Below are 23,043 nucleotides of genomic sequence, written 5' to 3' on the forward strand. Positions count from 1 at the left end.
TTTTATTATTAAACATAAAAATATTTACTTTTTAAATTATAAAATTTATTAAATTTAAAAATATTCATACAATACATCTATAATTTTTTAATAATATCGGTCCGTACACAAAAAATTCACTAATAATAATAATAATTGTAATAGAAATAATAATAATAATTTGGAATGAAAAGAAAAACTATTGTGTATTTTTAATTTTGATTTTATTTCAAATTGAATATTGTAGCTAATAGTGGATTCTCTGCGAGACTGCAACTCAGATCAGATCCCGTGCAAGAACCCCACCCCCTTCAGCTCTGATCATTGCTGGTGAGACCCTTCTTCCAATTCCTTCACTTTCCCTTCTCAACAAACCCAATTCCCCTTTGCAATTTCTTAGAAAACCCATTTCCTCGTTTCGCTCACTCACTGGTTATTGCTTTCACAGGAAAAATCCACAAGTTGGAGAGCAAATTTTCCAAACTTGGAAGCAAAAGACCAATGCTACAAGGGAAATTCTTGTTCTTTGGAGGTGGGGATTCCCATGTGGTGGATAACAACAAAAAGAACACATCATCTTCATCACCAAAGGGTGGAGAAGAACTCTTTTACCCAACACTGAAACTTGAAACAGATAGACAAGTTTATAGGCCTGGTGATCCTGTTGTTGTCACCGTTCAGATCTCCAATCCCTCAAATGGGTATTCTCTTTTGGTGGAAAGACTCAGTTTTGAGATCAAAGGCATTGAGAAACTTGACACTCAGTGGTTTGCCACACAGAAGCCTTTGCCTGGTTCTAAACAAAGGAGAGGTTGTGGTTGCTACAACAACATTTATATTATTGCTCTTTTGAGTTTTGGTTGTTCGTGTTGTTGTTTTGCTTTAATCTGGAACTCTCAGATGGAAATTTATAGCTTTTAGACTGTATTGTTATTGTTATTTTCATTGTTGTTAAATGTACCTTTTCAATTTCAGGTGAACATGTTTTTCTGGAGTTCTCAACACCAATCCTAGTTGCAAATCAGATTGTTGATGCTGGCACCAGCAAATCATGTATGACGAGTTCTTCATTTAAGGATTCTGATTTTTGGATGGACCCTCTCTTTCTGTTGGTTCTTATATTTTCTCTTCTTCGTGAATCATGCATGCTTGTGGAATTTTGAAATCCAAACTAATTTCATTATTATCTTTTATATTAGAGGGTGTACTTAGGTTAAATGGATATTCCCCATTATAATTTCTAGAGATGGCCTGTATGCTGGTTTTTTCCTCTTTGTTTTTTATTATAATTATAATTATAATATAATTAGACTAAAACTTAAGATTTTGTGATAAAATATGTTTGTAAATGTGTTCAAAATTACACTCTTGTTCTTTTCTTCAACTGAGAAGTTGGTTTTAGTGGGTTATTGGACAAAACAACATCTGATGCTATTTTCCCACAAAACTTCCACTCCTCACTATTTGCTTATTGCAGCTATATCAGATTCCAGAAACTTTCTTTAAGTTTTTTGTTTGCTGGAGTTATGATCTTTTGGTTTAGAGTTGCTGATTCAGCTATGGGTTAAATGTTTGTATTTGTTTTGGTTCACAATTATTGATAAAAATTATGATGTTTGAATTTACCAAAATGAAATACTTGGTAGATTTGTTGAAATAAGCACTGATGAGATATGCATGGAAATACATGAAAATAATTTGGATGTTTGAAACTAGCCAGAATATGTGCTTGGTGATTACTAATTTGTATGTGCCATGCTTTAGTAGTTGTCTTCTATATTTTGATTTATGAAGGTTGATTATGTGAAATGTTAATTGCAGATGTGGTGCGAACACTGCTGCCTAGCATTATTCCACCATCTTATAAGGGTTCAAACATTCGCTATTTGTACTATGTTAAAAGCACATTAACTGGAGGGTGGCTAATATTTGAAAATGGGCAATCTCGCGCAGAGTCCAAAAATGATGTTCCTAATTTGGTTGGTTTTGCAATGACTTGCTCTGATTTATAATTTTATACTGGAAAGTATCTGCATAATGTTATTTTCATGCTATGTTTTTGGATATGTAAAATGAAAGACCAGGATGAGCCTATATGTAGCAACTTAAGCTTTTGGGAGAGTTGGTTAATGGCATGGTATCAGAGCCCCTATGACTAAGGGCCTGCTTGTTTGAACTCTTCCTTCTTTCATGTTTTTTAAGTTCTTTGTTTTTAAAAAAGATGTTTAAAAAGCTTATAATAATAGCTGTTTTAGTACCATTCTCTACTGCTAAAACAAGTATATTTTGAAATAAAGCTTTTAAAAAAAGGCTGTATCACATAATCGCTCTTTTATTTCTTTTTGAAATTTCATTAGTGGTGTAGAGTTCAATCCTTGTTGTACCGGTTCTAACAAAATGTTGAATTATAGCATGAGGTTGGTAGACCAATGTGTTATCCATGCTTCAAACCCGAAAGGGCTGTTGTGAGGGAGCTTGTTAGAGATATAATATAAAAGACCATTCTTGTGCCTTTCCCTACTAACAACATAAGCTTTTAGGGGAGTTGTATTTGACAAGCTCTAATGGTGGTATGTCTGTTTTTTTGTTTTCTCTTTTCTAAACATGTGCTATGTTTTCACTTATTTAAATAATATTTTAAGTTCTATTAGGGAGCTCGTAATTGAAGAAAGGGTAGCTAAAATTTTTAGTTTGACAAGGCCTGGTTTGCAATATTTTTAGCAATTCAGTGGCAGTATCATGACATCTTAAGGATACATGCGTGTAAGCTGTGTGAAACAATTGCCTGGAGAAAGTGTATGTGCTAATTGTTTATTTTGTTTTTATTGAGAACAAGATGGCTGGTAAGTGATACGGAGCTGGAAAAAAAATGTTTTAGGCGATGAATATGTAGTTTTAAGAGTTTGGTGGGATCCAACTCTTGTACTCTAGTACTTGTTAGGAGTGTCCCTTATTTGTGTTTCCCTCTCTTTTATCTCTTTTTTTTTTTTTTAATTTTTGTAGTTATTCCTGGATATATACTTCCGGTATACTTGGATTACTATGGCTGTCTAAATTTCCAATTAATCTGAATACTAAAATGTTGATGTTCATCCTCATGGAGGATATAGTCATTCCACATAAATTTATATTGCCGAGTCCAGATGAATTTTTCCTTCCCCCTTTCCCTTTCTTTTCTTTCTATACAATAAAAGCCAAAGAAGCTTATGGATCAAACTTCTTTCTCATTGTTGAGGATAGAATTCAATTAAGTGTCCTAATGTCTAGGATGGTTTCATCTCTGCCATAGTAGTCGAGTCAATCATGCACTATAGGGCCAGAGAGCAGAGTGGCCTGAGGCTGTTGTAGCCTGTAGGTGCTCATTGTGTCATGTTTGTGCTGTTCCTATGATATTGTGACCACTATAGCAGAACCCTGGCCATTGTGGCTGCTCTATTCAAATGGGAAAATCCATATTTGCCCCAATTTTCTGAGTCTTTCAACATCTTGTGAAGTCCCCACCATTTTTGGCATCAGAAAACATTATATGGTTTTGAAACCATTCATTTTCAGCTAGCAAATGCTGACCTTTGTTTCAAACCAAACTGTGATCCACTGCTCACCGAGCTTGATGTTTTTCCAGCTCACCCACTGCCCACCGATTGGTCTCTGTTCACACAGATCTCTTTTCCCACCCTCTTGTTCTGGCTTTCAACACTCAAACTGCTTGCCGGCCACTGCTCACTTGCTAATCTGTGTTCATGCAGTACTCTGTTCAATATTTGTTTGTCTTATGTTCTTCACACACCTCTTTGTTCAATTTTTGCTTTGTGTTGTGTTCTTCACAGTCTCTCTCTCTCTCTGTCTTAATTATTGTTTATTCAATCATCGTCCCTTTTTATGGTGATTGTGTTTAAGCTATTACTTGTGAAGTTGTGATCAGTAATTATGATTTTGTCTTAAATTTTGGACAAATCTTTAGTTGGAGCACTTATATGTGTCTCTTATAGCTATAACCCTTGATATAGTGGCCATCCCGGTTTCTGTAACCTTGCTTTAGGCTTTGTTTGGGAGTTTAGAGGGATAGGGAAGGAAAGGGTTTAAGGGGTAAGGGAGGATAGGAGAAGGGAGGGTTAACCCAAATTGTGAGAACTTAAAAACTTCAGGCTTTTTTTTTTTTGGGTGGGGGGGGGTGGGGGTGGGGGTTGGAGGGTTTATAAAACTCTTCTTCGCATTTAAAACTTTCAAACAAAGGTCACCATTAAATAAACCTTCACCTTCCCCTTTTAAAATTAACTCCCAAACCAAGCATTAATGTTTTTGGGTTGGCTGCTGTGTGTCATTACCTGGTTTGATAACAATGATGTGTACTTCCATTTTGGAGTTTTTTTATTTCAACAATTTTAGCACTCATTGATGTGCCAATTTTCAGTTTCTTAAGTTTGGTAATGGTAACATTCATTTATGCAGGAAGTTCGTATTCCATTACAAATATGGATAAACCAGAAAAGCAGTGGCTTTCCAATGGATGATGGTTAGTTTGGTTGCTAATTTTCTCTCTATTTTCTCTGTTGTAAACCTTTTGTAATAGTTTCTGACTTCTGCTATAGAGGTCTACTTAGATTTCTTTTATCATGAACATTGTTAATTTTATAGAGTATGTGAAGATGTATTTTTGTGTAAAGTAAGATTGCTTTCTGTTAGAAAAGGAAAAAAATACATTTTTTTTTTCATTTTTGAATGTTGATTTTGAAAAAATAGTCAATGCTATAGATGAATATGTGACAGATTTATATTTCCTAATATTTAGTCTTAGATTCTGAAATTTGATGCTGCCAGTAGTTATTTCATCTTTATATTTGTTAAAGTCATTGGATGGTCTACCCCTTCATTATCATGTGGTTTTCCATTGCAGAGATGCTTTACCACTACCTAGGATGGTTGATTATATGTTTGCTTTCCTGTGTAATAATAATAGCTTTGACAGAAATGTTTATAAAAGGTATTCTAGTATGTAGGAGTAATGAGAAATAATTTAAGCAAGTCTCCCCAATCATTCTGGAGGAGGATATTTATCAATCGCAAAAAACCGTGTGGAGTGGCTGACGTTTAAACTGCTATAGCGGGATAACAAATGGCTGGATGACTGCTACATTGAAGATTACAAATAGTAGTTAAATATTTTATCCTACACATATATAAATGCTCAAAAGTAAAAAATATAAAAAATATTATCCATGGTTTAAAATATATTCATAATTAATATTCAGAAGTCATAGTCTTGAAATAAATACACATATCAATAGTAACAAAAGCCAAGTAAATGAGGAATTAAATAAGTTTAAGCCCAGGGTTAAAGTAAAATAGTAAAAAAAAATATATATAAAAACTAAACAAAAGGGTGAGAAGATCTGCAATGGTATAGAGGCAGACCAAAGACAAGATCTGTGTGAGACTAAAAATACTTGTGTGGAAACTGAGTTGTGCAATAGAGGACATAGAAAACAAAACTGAGAAAATGCAGAACAGAGTGATGGACTGCAGGGCTTGGCTGGAGCTATGTAGACATGTGGTGGGTTGAATGATTTGTGTCAAAACAGAGAAGAATGTGACCATCTGATTGAAAGAGGTTTGATCTATAGGGTTTTTGAATCCATCAACTACTGATGAAGAAAGAGTGGAATCACCAAATAACCCATTGTTGATAGAAAATCAGATGCTTTGTACTCAGATTCTTTGTACGTATAATTTGCTGGGCGCATGAAATTCTACAATTGTCTCTTTGGGAGCTCCTTTGGACTCAGCTACTTTATGGTAGATATCCTGTGAATCAAAATATCTGTATGCATGGATAACTGAATTGTTTTATATTCATTGGGTGATCTGGTTATTCTCATCTAGACTTGCGTATTATCTATTGTTTTTCTGGTTCTGATGGAGTTTTGGAAATGTTGAAGAAAATTGTTTGGTCTGGTGAGAGACATATTTCTTCTTAGTTGGGAGGTTTGCTGTATGCAAGGTAGTCAAAATCGAGATCCTACCTAGGATCAGAAAGAATAGGGAAACACACATTGATCATGTAATTGTAACATGGATTGTAAGATCCTACTTAAAATACAAAATGATTTTGAATTCATATATATGCATAAAAATTAATAAAAATAAGACAAAATAACCTTAAATTACTAAGTCACAACAATTCCAAATTCAGAACCCCCACCAGCAGCATTATCCTAGTTGCTTCCAACTCTAGCAGCACCTGAACTCCCATTACCCTCCCTAGCAGCTTCTTTCCCACTTAAAAGACTTCTGTAAATAACTAAACAGACTAAAAGAGTGTAACCTAGCATAGATCAGAAACTTGAACCCAGGGTCCCAAATAGTGTAGCAACTGAACCAAACAAGGAGTAGTTGAACCCACAAGAAAATGGACCAAGAGTTCAACCCAGAAGCAAAAGAACTGAAGTGAATAGGGCCAAAATCAGAAGTAGAAAAACCAAGAAGGGGTTTAGAACTTTTGTGTGCATAAGGGAGAAAAATGGGAAAGAAAAGTGCCAAAATGAATGAGTTGAAGTCTTTAATTTAACGGGCCAATGAAAATTGGGTCAAATTTGTTGGTTTTTTCCAAAAGAAATGAGTTCGAGCAGGATCAGAATAATCGTTCGATCCTACAAACAAGTAAGATCTTACGATCCTACCGATCCTAGCAAAACAAGTTAGAGAGTGTGATTGGGATCGCTGAGGCATGAGAAAATCATAAAATCGAACAATCTTATGTGTAAAATTGCAATTTTAACTACCATGGTTGTATGTCTAACAATGAAGGGGAGAGGTAGCAGCATGCCTGTGGTACCATTACCAAACCAGCAAGATAAGTGGATCAAATGGTCATTAATCCCATTAAAATGGGTACATGAAGACCTAAGAAGCAATTATGAGAAAACATTAAATTACAAAATATTTATTGTGTCAATTTTTTTTTAATTTTTTTTTTGCTAAACATCAACATTTTATTAAGGATAAATTTCAAGTACAAGGAGTACTTTAACTCATTACAACTCTAAAAGGAATTAATAAAACATGTTAAGAAATTATTAATCTAATTTACATATACAATCGATCTTTCCAAAGCCCTGCTATAAGCCACTTTCAAGAACGATACTTAATAGAATCAAATATTTCACTAACATTTAATACACTTTTATTGAAGAGAATATTATTTCACTAAAGTCAAATTGTCTATATTACCGCAAACCATACCATTACAACTTTCTTCCATTTATTGTGTCAAGTTGTCATTCACTTTGTTCTCTGTCCATGATAACATGGCGGCATTGCCATTTGTTCAAATTCAACCTTACAATTCTTGTATGCAAACTTTGTTAGAACCCAATATCATTGAAGAATTTACTAGTAAATTTTTTGTTCTTTTGTACCTTTACCTTTTTATTTCATGTGGCTTCAGAAAGTTTTAGTCATCTTAACCTTTGATGAATGTTATAAATAATATATCCATGTTTTTATATGTTTTCAGATATTGTTCCCTTAACTACTGTACAACTGGATATATTTTGGAAAGAGATGGATGGAGATGCTGATTGGGTATGCTATTGGTGATATTTTTTTATTGGGTAAACTAAACTTATCTGTGGTTTAGCCTAAATTTGTTTGCCACCTATTGTTTTAAGAATGCCCTTTATTTGATTTTAATTATTAAATGTTCTGTGACTTCTGTCTCTGCAAAATGTGAATCACTTGAAAAATTACATTTTATAGCGGATGTAGATGGGATTTTGGTTAGAAAAGGAAAAAGGATATGTTCATGTTAGAGGAATACAGAGAAACTTAGAAGTGGTAGGAAGTAGCTAGGGAAATGAATTTGGCCTTTAAATCCTCATTACTCTCATTGCTACTTTCTGTTATATAGGCAATCTTAATGCATCTCTAAATTTAATTTGTATAAGAATAATACTAATCTAGCAAGTATTGACCTTCGGTTCTAATCTCCTTTGTTCATTTCAGTAAGGTCTCATGGTAAGAATTTTAACTTCGGATAAATGAAATAGTTTTTCTTTGCATTTCTCCACTGTGTCTTCATTTAAATTATATCCTCTTGGTAATCAATTTGCAAAGGCTGGCATTTTGCATATTCTGGTCTTGATAATCGATTACATGAACTTGAAAATATAGTTCAAAATTTTGAAAACTGACAGTGGCAATGGTCACTTGTTGGTATCAATTACACATATGAGATTTTGAACTCTGGGTATAAGAACAACATGGTAATAGATTACTTTATATGGTAATCGATTACAATAAACCCAGAACTTGAAAGATAGATGTTTTACTACTACATTTTTTAAATAGTTTTAAAACATCATTTAAGCTTTCTTCTCAGATCAAAATTATCTTAAAATTTATTTTGATTAAAGCTTAATTAATATAGAGATGGCCAAATAAACTTACTAAAGAGAAAACTTTTGATAAACTTATCTAAATCCTAAATGTTCTAACCATTTGTCTTTGCCATTTTTCTTGTTCATCATCAAGGATCTTCATGTTATTTAGTTTCTTTCTTCTTGTCTTTTTGGCATCATCAAAACCTACAATATACATATTCATACTGTTCTTTCCCTTGGACCATTAATATTAAATAGAACCATTTCTTTACAGGTTAGGGCAAATGATATTTATGATGGAGTTGAGGAGGGTGATGACAGCTCAAGAGATGATATCTCATCTGTTTCTTCTTATAATCCCATGAGAGAGAATCTACATAGAGGCTTTGGAAGTTCACTTTCACTAAGATCTTCTTCTGCAAGATCATTGACCAGGGATGCTTCTACTTTAGAAGGATTCCGAACAAGTTTATCTTCAAATATGGCACTTCCTCGGCTGTCAGTTGCTGAAGTATTATCTGATTCTGGTGCTGGTGAGTAAGTTACACTATACCTCATTGTTGGTTTATGAATGAAACTGCTCCTTTTTTGTGTGTGTAGAAATTTAGTTCTAGAACAATATCAAGTTGTGTTGGTTTATAAGTGATGATTTATAGGATTCATCTTTTACTTTTGTTTTGAATTCAAGTACTTGCTATGCTAATTTATTTAGAAAACAGATGTCTTATCGACCCAGAAGTCATTTGCCATTGTCTCCGCAACCCCAAGTGAGCAGCAGAAGCACCGAAAGACATTTCCTGCAGAAGAAGATGCAGGAGTATCCTCTTCACCTAATGCTGGGGCCGTAGAATCTTTATCATGTAAGTTGTTGCATTTTCTTCACTTCTAAAATGATATTGGGTGCTTTGGACACATAATAGATGTTCTTGTACTTAAAATATTTTCATACTCCATGTAAGCTAATTTTATGCAAACCTTTTCTGCAGCAGAAGGCTTTATTAGAGGAAGATCTTATAACATCAGACTTGATGATCAAGTTTTGCTTAAATTTTCCCCTAAAAATTCTGACTCAACTTATTACTTCAGTGATGTGGTAAGGATAATCAAGTATATTTTGATACATGGTGTACATAAGAAAGTCTATTCAGCAACTACTTTATTGTTACAGATAGGTGGCACTCTTACTTTCTTTCATGAAGAAGGAGCCAGGAGATGCCTTGAGGTAACTGCCCTTTTGTAAGCTGTTGAGAGTTAAAGTATAATTAACAAAATATTTATTGCAGTTGATGCACTGGAAATAAATTTATTATTATAATCATTATTTTTCAGATCTCCATAACATTGGAAACTTCAGAAACTATAAATCGACGATTTGTCCACCCTTCTAGAAGGAATTCTCCTACGATCACAAAGGTATCTGCTATTGCTTTTTTTAGCTCTCACTGCTCAAGCTTTTTTTGAATTGTTACTGATTTGTGGAATCCAAATCCAAACATTCACTAAATCCATTTAGATTATGGTTCTTGTTAATGTTTTACCTAATGTTATCTTTGGCTTTCCTCACTACTCAATAGAGCTTCTATTGGTCTAAACCTTTCCGGACCCAACCAACATTGCAAGTTTCTGTTGTCTTCTCCATGATAGATGCTGATCCAACTTTCTCCCAAATACATTTGTTCCTAATAATATAGATTTTTGTATGTGTATTCATCTTCCGCAAAATTCTTATCTGGTACACTTTTTTGCCTTTGCTCCTGTTGGCACTTTACTTCCTGACTTTTGCTACCATAGACAGAGATCATTGCTGGTCTAATAACTGTTGATAGAATTTTCCTATATGTTTAATAGGTTCTTTATGGCCAGAAATTATGCTTGAAGCATTTCTCTCTTTCATCCTCAACTTATTTATCAAGTACAATGTTTCAAAATAGCAACACTAAGCTATGCACCATTTGATATATAAGATCCCCTTGTTACTACTCACTATGGTGTGTTATTCTGTATTAATGATGTTGATTTGATTAACTGGTTCGTTTTGATTGAGTAAAATTTGTGATTATTCAAAAGGTGAATCTCAACTCTTTGATAGACTTCCTCATTTAGTGTCTCTCCGCATTATGTTGTGTGTCCTGTGCTTAGTTTTGTCTTTCTAATATTCAAAAGGAGAAAAAAAATCATTATCTAACTAGCAAAAATGTGAGTATCTATATATTTCAATATAAAAATTGGCTTCTGATTCTGACAATTATGGTCTCAACTGTCCTTTTAGGTTCAGAGTGATCATCAAGAGGTTGTTGCTGATTTGGTGCAGACAAGCTTTCTTTTTTCTATCCCAATGGATGGTCCAATGTCTTTCTCCACTCAACATGTATCTGTGCAGTGGGTTCTTCGCTTTGAATTTTTCACAACTCCAAAGCATGTAGATTGGAAAAGGTATGAGTTTAACTCTTAACCTTTTCTACCCATAATCAGCTATGTCTGCTTTTCGGTTGATCTTACATCAGAGCAACTCATTCTACAGTCCACACTCCTTACACATACCATATATGGTCTACACCCTACATATTTTTTCATTCATAATCCAACTATTGTATACTTTAAGCTCTTCTGCAATTTTTTTTTCTTAGACTCTGACATTGACATCATACATGCACTTGTCTTCTTTGGCTGCAAACATTATTATCGTTTTATATTTGATGTGCATGTACTATAGGATTCTTGATCTCTATTTTTTAATACTTGAACCGTATATTTATTCAAGTCATAACCAAAGACCAACCTCCAGTTTTCGATGTCATTTACTTCAAATGAAGAAAATAGGTTTCATAGAATTCTTAGTGGTACTACTGGTTATTTAAATTTATATGGTTTTTGAACCACAGATATGAGCATCCTCTTCTGATTGAGGGAAGAGAAAAAACTGAATGGGTTCTTCCAATTACTGTACATGCTCCCCCACCTAGAGCTCCTGCTTCGAGCACAAGAAACGATAGACTTTTCTCTTTGGATCCTTTGTGGGTACACAATTGAAGGTATTATGGGTCTTTGATTTACGTTGAACTAGCTTCATTATTAGCTGTATATGGTAATTTGTGTTTGAATATATATCATATTTTAAAGTATCTTATATTACCCTTTACAATTAGTTTCCCTATTTTCCATTATCTCTTAGGATTGGTTTATTTCCTTATCTCATGATTTATTTCCCTTTTAATTAGGATTATGATTAGTATAAATAAGGGTTAATGTTCTAAGTTTTATACTGACATCAATGCATTGTAATACATGACATCATATGAAATCAACATCAATTTCTTAATAGTTAGTCTCTTCTCTTTTTCCTCTGTCTATACCTAAAACCACAATTTCAATTGTTCAATCTTGAGTTCCAAGCCCCCAATTTCCATTAAACATCATCCGATATGATTTACTCAGAACTGGTTTTGATATTGATTTGTTTTCTGCAGTTCAATTAAACTGAAGCTGAAATGTGTGCAACCACAACCATCTAAAGCCTTTTAGTATACCTCAAGCTTCAATTCCCTAATGTACAAAATATTCACGAAATAGAAGCCAGTGAAATGTCAGAATGATCTTTTGTAGCATGCCAGAATTTGGACCATTGTCGTGATTGGTTAACTAAAAAATTTGGTTGAGGTCTTTGAGTACAGTATTTCTTCCTGTTTCTTGCTGTTTTTATTTGCCTTTGGTGCTGGGATAATTCATGTCCCATAGTTCATCCTGTTAATTGATTTTGTTTTATTTTTTGTAACTCAAGGTTTTTACAGTAGTTGTATGGATCGTTGTTTCAGTTATTAAATCATTAATTAGAGATAGAGGTGTATAAGTTGGTGTCTTGGACATCATGGACCAACAATGTTAACATTGCTGTTGTACACTGTCTTTGCTTTCTTTTGCAAAATTTGCATTCTTTTATGATGTTAATGTAATCAGTACTAAACAACAAAAAATTGCTGTATATTTTGATACTGGTCTTGTTGAATTAATAACAAATTATTAAAATTGTTAACTCGTGATTATACTTACACGGCTTTGTTAGTGGATTATGTATTTATGTGAGCCATTAATTGTTGAGGGTTAGTTTATACTGGATTTAGATATTTTATGATGAAAGATGTACTTCAGATAGTAAAACAGAGAATTTTAACTACTGATGAAATACGTTTGCATAATAAATCAATAATATATAAGGATTTAATCTTAACACATGGACAAAAAAATGTAAAACCAAGTGTCCCGCTGACTCTTGTCACTTTAATTTATTTTAAGATTATATATTTTAATCCATTTTGATATGAAACAATAATGAAAAATAAAATTATTGATTTAAAAAAAACTTAAGCTCTAAAGTGAGATTTTTGTAAAATTAGGAATTAAAGCAGTCAATGTTTACAATTTGAGAGAATAAGCTGGATAATCAATCGGATAATTAATCCTAATAAATGGACAAACTCTTGCTTTGTGCACTGTAAAGGGCACCAGAATTGAGAATCTTGATTGAAATTTTTATGTTACAAAAAATTTTGCTTTTGTTGCCATTAAGTTTTTATTTTTTATTTTATTATTCAGGAAAGTGAACATGTCAAGTAAATAATCAGAGGAGACAAGTCTGAGTAGACAGCTTTAGCAGTACATGGTGGTGTTTCTTCTAACCATATTTCATTACTATTTTGCAAGGCAAATTTAGCCAGGATATGAAATGGGACCATTATGCTATAAACATGATAAATGGCGAAGTTGTGGAACTGGGATCCTAGTGCTTTGCATTCAAAAATCAGAGTGCCTAGGCAGGATGGTGGAGGCATATGAGGGAGCTTAAGTCCCAAGAATACCTTTATTAATGGCTAACGAGCAAATTACACAAATAGAATAAATAGTAAATATCACATTGAAATCGAAACCTTAAAATATTAAGCTGTGGCTCCTTGTCCCAAACAAATTGGAAGTTTCATAGGTCGTGCCATGCCAATTTAATAAAGGTTTCATTAAAAAACAAATCGTTTAAAATTGTTAAGATATAAATTATAAAATCACACTTAATGGGTTAACAACATTTCAAATATAAAAGTAAGGTCTTACTTTGAATAGATCTTTCAAACTTATAGTCTAAACATTCTCTCTCGTCATTGGATTGGACCCATATTCTAAAATATTAATAATTTTAATAAAAATAGCCAAGCAAATGTACCTCTTAGAGAACATATATTTTTTCATTTTGATGAACAAGCCACGAAGCATTTCTTTAGTTAATCCTATTTAATATCGAAGATAGTTGTTTTTTACACCACCTTCTACTTCCTAAATTTAACTTAGTAATATTTTTTGAAAATTTATTTTCGAAATAGATACAAAAATGGGTGCTGTGATTAACAAAATGTTATATCCAATATAAATAAATTATCAGGCTAGCAAAACTCTTCATGGAGATTTAAAGAATTTTGAGGCTTTTTTTTCCGTCCAAGCTAGTTTCGAGTAAGCTGAATAAGACTGGCCCAATGGGTATTGTCGGGCCGAAGTGCATGGAAGGCTCGTAACATACGCGAAAAAATTAATAAAAAAATTTGACACTTTCAAAATAAAAATATAAAGTATGAAGTTATTTTTTTATGATACCATAAATGTTTCAGGATTAGCTAAAATAAGTAAGACTTAAATATATTTTAAGACCATTTAAATATTAATTTTTTTATTTACTCCTAAGTTTTAAAAAGTTTTTAATTTGTTGTAAACTTTTTCCTTTTCATATCCTTCCCTTATTAGTCCTTTTTGGCTCAAATGTGTAGATTTGTCCTAAGAAGAGGATATAAATAGAAAACGTGTAATATTTAGAAAGATCAAGTAAAAAATTTATGATATTTTAAAAATTAAACAAGTAGGCAAAAATGTCACTTAAAAAATATAATATAAAAGATTAATAGAATAAATTTATGAAATAAAAAAATTACAAGTACTAAATTATAACTTTTAAAATGAGATATCAAAAAATTATAATATTTAGCGAGACTAAAAATACATTTAAATGAAAAATTAATTTTTAAATATTTACAACTCACCTTACTAAACTGTTTTTTTTTTTTTTTTGAAAAATGTCTAAAATAATTCAACATATTGAGAACAATTTGATAGATGCAAAACTCAAAATTATAAAGAGTATAGTCAACGGGATATGATATAAGCTCGAGACTCTCTATATTATAAAGTTCACTTCTGCAAGTGCATAATATAAACATACTTTCTATTACACAGCATATATTACGAAACACGAAGACCAATACATAGGCTGTGGAAATGGATATTATATGATTACAAGAGCAATATAGCTTGATGGAAGCATTGTATTTCATAATTAACCAATATAGTAGATTAATTCATGAGATATATTGCACATTCTGATGTAGATTTAAATTGCTAGTTTAAAATGGAAGCTAAGGGTTTAATCATCAATGGCCTAAACCCATGTTGAAGGCTTGCTTGCCATATTTTCTCAACGCTGAAAATGACGTTTCCACACTCATTAACGTTCCAACCTTCTAATGCATGCAATATTCCAGCGACACGCCACGCACTCATCACCCTTCTTGGCAGCCAATTCTGTTGCATATTGAAAATCAAAATAATTGAAGTCATATGCATGAACAAGTTTACTTGAAGTGTAAGTAATATCAACCAGTTCTTTTTTGTTTCTTTTCTGGTATACATTAAATACCAGAGAGGAATTGAACGTAAATAATATGTACTTACCTCGCAAGAATGTACATTCACTAAAGAAGGGGGAGCTATCATGGCTGGTGAGCTATGGTAGAAGCAGTCTTTGCGTAGTTTCTTTGGGGGGAATTGAGAATAAGGTATGAACAATGATCCTTTTGGTGCCTTCTTTTGTTCAGCCTCGTTACATTGGTCTCCTACTAGCCATATCTGCTAATTCAAATAATTACATGATTTTGATAATACTTTTTTTTGACAAATACCAATTAGGTTAATTACTTATTAAGATATTTAAAAATATTATTAGTGTATTTCTATTTTATAAATTGTAATGTCTCTTAACTATTAATTCCTCAATTCATGCATCATTATCATTTCCATTGAAGCTGTCAAATATAAAAGAAAAAGAAAAGAGGCAATTCATTTAAAAAATTGTTAACATTGATCTTGAGGGTTAATTTTAAAATAATAAATTTTAATGATAAAAAAATTGTATTCTATTGAAAATGTAAACATATATTTTTTTGATAAAAAAATGCACTTTTAAATATGTAAAATTAACTTTAAGAATTAATGTTAACAAAATTATTTATTAAATAGTTGGAGGGCTTTACCTTAGCAGTATAGGACCCTGGCAAAACCAAATTCTTCTGGGAATTAGTGGAGAGCCTTAATAGAATTTTCTCGTAATCTTCCTTGTACATTGTTGTAACCTGAAGAAAGATTCCATTTAACAGGGAAACATGGCAAAAAATATTTCAAATTGAAATTTAATTGAAGCTTGTTATAATGATAATCGATCCTTATATAACAGTAGATCTATGAATAATTCTAGAACATTAGCTGCTATAATTTGCCGAATTAGATGATATTTTTAAATAAAAAATTGAAAGTAATTTGAGATATTTTAGAAATCTGAAATTTTTATTTATATTATCATATACTTTCTTCGATCCTCTTTATAAAAATGTAATTACTAATATTTTTAATCTTAATTATAAAAAAATCATTAATAAATGTTTTGATTATTAATTTCTTTTATATCTTTATTTATCGTGAGATTTGTTTTAATTAGGTATTCACCCTTTGCCTATATAAATGGATACATTTATTTAAAATAAAAAAATACTAACTAATATTATGAGTATTCTAGAATTAACTATAAATTTATGACATGATTAATTTTTATTTGGTTTGATGCATTAAATATTTATTTTTTATAAACGAGACTGAGAGGAGTGTTATTGACTAAGAAGACTGAATTAAATACAGATAAAATTAAATTGAACTTTAAGTTGAATAAAGATAAAATTAGAGAACTAAATGAAGTTTCTCTTACATTTAGAAGATAAAAGAAAATATAATTTAACCTTAAATTTTTTTTGTTAAAATTAATTTTTATGTATGATTTTAAGCATATAAAATTTTTAAATATTTATTAAAAAATATTTTCTTTCAAATTTGTATTTTATAGTTAATAAATATTTTTAATAAAAAATACTATTTTATACTATCTTTCTTTTTATATAAAAAACAAAAATATATTTATCAAACATTTTAATATATAAGCGACTAATTCAATCATTTAATATGAATATTCTTAATTAAAATATAAATTTAAAATAAGCAGATTTTACTTATGTTGAAACATTTTCCACAAATACAATTAAACATACCTTAGTACCCCTTTCACATAAAGCATCAGCAATGGCATACGAAACCTTATTAAGTTTACCACAAAGAAGCACTTGGCTTGCTTGTTTGGGAATACTATTAAGAACAATAGCCACAGCTAAGCTGCTACCATCCACAATCTTTATCTTAAGCTTAGGATGTCTTTTGATGTAAAGTTCACCACATTTATTGAGAGAATCTCCCTGCATCCATGCATTTAACATATGCTGTCATTCAATCAAATATTTAAAAAATAATTTAATCAACTTTAATCATTTGAGTTGAGTATAAATATTTAAAAATAATAAAACTATACTGGCTTTAGATATTTAAACTCAACCTTCATAATTGAAGTTAATAAAATTGTTAAAAATAAGAGACTCACCTGATTTGAAAGGCCTAGACTTAAAACCTTAACTTTGCTTAACTCGGCTTGCAGTATTGCACCTTCTATAAGTTTGTTTAATGTTTCTCTTTGCCATTTGAAAAGATACTGAGAAAGGGTAAAAGAGAAACCCTATTAGTCATAGGAATTAATTTTCCTCCTTGAGAAAAGTAATATATAAATATTGCCCAAATCTTACTTGTACATGGAATCTTGGTATAACCCATGATTGTAAATTAAGCATTTTGAAAGTGTTCCTCTCCAAAACAAATGTTTGACCATAAAACCAAGTGATTAGAACAGACCAAAGAGTTAAGGGCCACATCAAATAGAGGTACCATTCAGAAGATTGGGGTTTGGAAGCTAAGGAAGCAAATCCAAACCTCAGATGATATATGGATTCTGGGGTTGTAAGGTGTGTTAGATGTACCACATCCGGTGAACTTTCTTCTCTCTTCAATGATGTTTCATATGTGGTCTCTGTAGTATTGTCCATGGTACCATAAATGTAATCATAAATGGGCATGAACAGTGAGTAATTGGTCCTAAACTGAGTATGGTGCAGTGAATGGAACCTGTCACAAATAAATTTAGTTATTGCCCCCATTTTCTTTATTTGTTCAAATGCATTTTTATAAAGAATACACACCAATATTTTGTTTCTAGCATAAACAAATGACTCACTATTGCTTCACCTAATTAATCAAGAATAATTCTGAGTTAATTTTGATTCTTTCATATATTTTCTTGTGTTTTTGAATAGGTATTAAATGAACATGGATGTTATTATTGAACAGAGGTATTTTTGAGGTCTATTGGATGCAATTTTAAAAAATGGTGCACAAGTCAATGTAATTAAAGTAAGAGAAAATAAAACATAATTTAAAATTTTAAGCATTTTATTCTAACTGTAAAATCAATTTAATTTTAAATACATTAGTGAGATTAATCTAAAAATTATCAATTTAAAAGAAGTAATGATGCGTGTCAACTTATGAAGTAAAAATAATTTTTTTGAAAGTATGTTTTTGATAAATTGTTAGAATGAAATTAACAGAAATTGACGTTCATAACTATTAAAATTTTGACGGTTGGCATAAAAGTTTTTGATATATTCTTAATATAAATTATTTTTATGGTGTAACCGAATCTTGTCTATAGTAACTTTTTGGTTTTATATATATATATAACTATATCTTACTAAATTTGTTAAATTGTATGATAAGTATTTTATATGAATGTGAAGTTTTATTTATACAGACAGTATATTGTAAAATTAATTAAAATAAAAATTGGTAGTGTTTAGAAGTATGGGTTTTCAGATAAGATTTTCAATCCTTTTTCAAATAATAGTGAGTAGATATATAAGTATCATATACACTTCATTTTCATTTATTTATTTTAAAAATCCATAACATTAAAAAAAATATAATTAATAGTCAACAACGATCATTACCAAAAATAAAATAAAAAAATAGTGAAAACCTCCACAAATTTAAATAAGGAATAAATCATTATTGTTTTGACTTCACATAGGTTTTATATAAGGATATATCATTGTCTTAAAACTATGAATGACATTACGTAGATGGCTAAATGGATTGTCCTAAGTGACTTGTCGTAGATTGAAGGTGGCTTCAATACATTGGTAACACACATTAAATGAATTAATTAAGGTAAATGTTGGGTTGAGGTGGCAAAACTATAATTTAATGCATTCACTTTACTAAAAATTTCCAAAAAATTTATATCTATCCGACTAATGAATGATACATGTGGACTATATCATATAGTGTAATAGTGTAATGCTAATTATTTATAGTTTTGAGACATTATTATGATACCTATTTCTTCAAACTTCAAAACCAATCCAGAATAATATTATATATTTTGAAATAACATCGGATATATCAAACATAGTCACATTTTTTAATAATTTTCTATTAAAAATAAATTTTATTGATTTAATTCTTGATATAATATATATATATATATATATATATAATTTAAACCCTTATAAAAAATATAATTTAATAATAATTAATTATTTATATTTCAATAATATATCATCTATTAAAATACAGTAAAGAGATAAAATATCGATTAATAATTAAATTATTAAGTGTTATAATTATCTTAATTACTATGAATTTTTACTAACATAAATTAATTTTTTGGTATAAAATTTAAAGATTTACACTGATAATATATTGTATTATACTAATTTTTTATATATTAATAATACACATCAAAATTTTTATAATAAGAAATTACTTATTAGTACAACCCACCGTTAGAAATTGTTCATATAAATTTTGGAATTTATACTAATAAATAACATGTCATTCTAACATTTAATGTATTGATAATATAAACTCATAATCTCTATACTAATACTTTAGTTTTTGTTTTAAATCATTATTCTAACAAAACCTAATCTAACATTAAAATGTTATTAAATAACTTTTTTTATTGGTAGTTCTGGCATGTTTTTAAATTGAATAAAAAATGAAACTGATTTTTTTTTAATTAAATAACTAAAACATATGTAACCAGTCTAAGAAGTTTTTGGGTAAGATCGACCGGACATCATAGATGCAAACGTTCACCTACATTTTTCACCTTTTTATTAAGCTGTCGGTCTTTCAATAACTTAATGTTTGCAATATACAACGACCCCTACCCAACCGTTCTAACTCCCAAACAGGATCTATAAATAATAATAATAATAATAATAATAATAATAATTTATGATGAAAAATATTATTATTGTTTTTGTGTACTGTGTAATTTCTATTCTCTTTTACAACGTATTTAATTTTGAAGCTTCTGTTTTATATGCTGGTTCTCTTTTTATTTTTATTTTACACTCCAGAAAATTTCACACGATTAATATTTAATTATTCCTGGTATTTTTAAATATAAGGAGTACAAAATTATAATAAAAACTAAATTAAATGGGATAGAAAGTTCAATATAATGAATAAGTTTATTTTGTAGTTCTGATAAAAAAGAAAATCTGAATTAAGCTCTTGAACAGCTTATTGGGGGTGCAACATTTACAAAACGAAGCAAGGAAATGAGCATTTTATCACATATATAAGAAATTAAGAATGCTTAATTTGAGAAATAAGGAGTGAAGAGAAGAAACTTACGATGGCGTGTACATGAGATACTTTAGGAAAGGAAAGGTGGAGAAGATGGCCTTTGGAATGCACTCGAAATTGCAGTGTCCCAAATTGTTCATGAAATCAATGTATGCGAGATAACCAGCAAAGGATACTATGGATGCTGTTCTTGAGATCACAGTTGTATACATTGGAATGGCAAATAACAAAAAGTAGGCTATGTGCTCTGCAAATGGATGGATCACAGCTGCCAAATTGAAGAACCCATTAGCTGTATATGCTGTAATTTATTTTAATATTTAGTTTTGATTTATAAATAATTCAACAATATTGATATCTGTTTTATATTTTATTGTAAATTTTATTAATTTCATTCTTTAAAATTAAGTTTAAATATTTATAACCAATTTTTTTTATAAAAAAATATATAAGTAATTGTTTATTCTCAATTTTAAAGAGTTTTCTTTTTGAGTCTTTTTTTATATAAAAAAATGATAAAATGACCAAAATATGATATTTTGAGAAGAATACAAAAATATAAAAAAAATTAAATCCCATATTTTCATAATTTTTTTTAAAAAAATATATCATATTTTGATATTTATATTTTTAAAATTCCATATATAAAAAATTAAACTTTTTATTTTCATCGCATGATGGCACATCATTTATTATATTTACCATTTTTTCCCTGTTGGTATGTATTTTGGGATTTCACTAATTTGTTTAGAGTGTTTCTCTGCCTCTTTGAATAAGACACATTGCTTTTATTAATGTGGTCCATGATGTCAGGAAAAGTGAAGTCTATTTTTATGCCAATCTGTCAGGGCAAAGGTAATGACGTAGCAAGAATTTTTAACATACATTTTTCTTATTAAAGAAAATTTATATAAATCTTATTAAACATAACTAAAAGATAATAAATCATATTATTTTAACTTTTTAAATGTCAGTGTCAAAATAGACAAAATAAAAACGAAACAAAGAGGAGTATAGAATAAAATTATTTATGGACTGATATTTCATATAACCACTTTAGTTTCTTGATGTATTTATATATTTCCTAAAATAAGAGGTGAATAACAATAAAAAATAAACGTTTTTTACTGCCAAATTACTATGCAAAGAGAAACTTCTTACTTAAAATGATAAAGGAGTTTGAGTTTTTTAAATACTGTTTTAAATTCAAATTTTGTAAATAAAAATAAATAAAATTGAGAGAGTTTTATCTTTAAATAAGTTTATCTAGCTTAGATATTTGCTAAACCTTAATGTACTTTCGAACATTAAATGACTCAAACCCGAGTAGACAACCAAGCAAATAAAGGGTTGATTAAGCATGAAATAAATTAAAAGAACGAATTATATAAAAAGAATAAGAGAAAAGCATACATGTAATGGGTTCTGTAACAATGGAAGAATGGTGGTGAGAATGGTATCGAGAATAGAGGAAGTGGTGATGAAGTGCTCTATGTAACCAATAGTAAAGAAACTCCACTGGTCCAGCATGTAGAAGAGCAGTGATAACCACACCATCTAATCTCCACAAGGGCATATGAGAAGCCCCTGGAATAAGCATATAACCTACATAAAACAAGATCCCATTGAACAAGATCTGGTCATCCCTGCAAAACCATCATCATTTGCATAAGATGGAGAGAAAAAAAAATTAAGAATATAAATAGCTTCATATAGCAAAGTGATTGTTAATTCAAGCCATTTATTTTTTCATAAGTTCATTAGAAAGGCTCCAATGTATATATACAAAAGAAAATATATATAATAAAGATATTTCTCACTAACCAATTGCTTTCTCGATCAACTTGTTCAAACTCAATGCCCTTGTCAACTATTCTATTTTTGCCTTTGGCAGTTCTATAGCGAGACAAAGTGATCCAAATTTGGTCATGCAGCATCCTCACCATCATGTAAGGGAAAATGAGGAAGTAAGCTAAGTCCTTCTCCTTTGGATCGTTCACTATGAATGAGTAGGTGCTGTGTGCAATCCATGGTGTCAAAATCACCCACTGCCATCAATTTTATGCATAGCAATGGCAAAAAATGTCAGCCACATTATGTTGTATGCAATCCTTGAAAACATAATATATAAGGTTTTAGATATTTTCCAACCGTGTGCGTGATCATGATGATTGTAAACAACATCAAATCGTCTATATTTGCTAACAATTTTAAAATAAAAGTTTTAGAGGTCTCACAACTACGTCATAACCACAATTTAAAACATTTTACGACGTAATGAATGAAAGAAAGGCTGTTAATTTACAATATATTATATACTCCGAAGCAACAAAGGGATGAAACATTGAACAACTGAAATAAAGAGATATACTTAGCTTAAAGATGAAATAGTTCAAAATAATAATAAAGAAAACCTTGAAATTCCCAAGAGGCTTCCATGGCCAATTAGTTAGTATGCCAGGTTTGGATGCCATCTTAATGAAAACTTAGGTAAGAGGAGGAGTGGCAAATTAAGATTTGTGTACATGATTTTGGAAGAGTGTGACTATATTTATAGTGGCAAAAAGATAAAGCAAACACTATTTATGAGCTTTGTGCATAGGGTAGAGACGTATATAGATAAGATATCTTAGTTGTGCTAAAGTCCCGTTTTGTCCTGAGCCCGTTGAAACAGTTGCTAACTTGGTCTGATCACAAAATAAATTTTTCAAACTGACCTGAACAAGAAAATAAATTTTGGAACCAACCGTGCAGTTAGGTAAACGGGGACGCAAAATTTATTTTCCATTAATTC

The 23,043-nt window shown here is 30.4% G+C and overlaps 2 protein-coding genes across 4 annotated transcripts; one reads left to right on the forward strand and one right to left on the reverse strand.

The window, feature by feature from the left end:
* The first annotated feature begins 200 nt into the window (after positions 1-200).
* LOC113849892 lies at positions 201-12,385 on the forward strand. 3 transcript variants are annotated; one of them, XM_027480119.1, is made up of 14 exons: positions 201-309; positions 428-790; positions 955-1,032; positions 1,801-1,958; positions 4,429-4,492; positions 7,493-7,560; positions 8,632-8,890; positions 9,077-9,217; positions 9,344-9,450; positions 9,526-9,579; positions 9,687-9,770; positions 10,627-10,790; positions 11,240-11,389; positions 11,825-12,385. In XM_027480119.1, exons 2-13 carry the CDS (start codon positions 481-483, stop codon positions 11,385-11,387), a joined length of 1,635 nt encoding a protein of 544 aa, XP_027335920.1. In that variant the 5' UTR covers positions 201-309; positions 428-480; the 3' UTR covers positions 11,388-11,389; positions 11,825-12,385. The 3 variants fall into 3 exon arrangements, 2 of the variants coding, with proteins under 2 accessions (XP_027335920.1, XP_027335919.1); XM_027480118.1 differs by having other exon boundaries at positions 223-309; positions 9,344-9,579; positions 11,825-12,373; XR_003502150.1 differs by having other exon boundaries at positions 249-309; positions 955-1,958; positions 9,347-9,450; positions 11,825-12,383.
* A 2,401-nt stretch (positions 12,386-14,786) lies between these two features.
* On the reverse strand, positions 14,787-22,782 carry LOC113850617 (very-long-chain aldehyde decarbonylase CER1-like). Its single transcript, XM_027481196.1, has 10 exons — positions 22,664-22,782; positions 22,074-22,297; positions 21,663-21,895; positions 20,298-20,517; positions 17,342-17,717; positions 17,143-17,250; positions 16,760-16,960; positions 15,698-15,796; positions 15,120-15,293; positions 14,787-14,969 (listed from the first exon to the last, which is right to left on the reverse strand). The coding sequence occupies exons 1-10, from the start codon at positions 22,721-22,723 to the stop codon at positions 14,787-14,789; spliced, it is 1,878 nt and encodes a 625-aa protein (XP_027336997.1). The 5' UTR covers positions 22,724-22,782.
* Positions 22,783-23,043: the final 261 nt, after the last annotated feature.

This window comes from Abrus precatorius, unplaced genomic scaffold (assembly GCF_003935025.1).
Source record: "Abrus precatorius isolate BTA unplaced genomic scaffold, Abrus_2018 Scaffold9, whole genome shotgun sequence".
Classification (NCBI taxonomy): Eukaryota; Viridiplantae; Streptophyta; class Magnoliopsida; order Fabales; family Fabaceae; genus Abrus; species Abrus precatorius.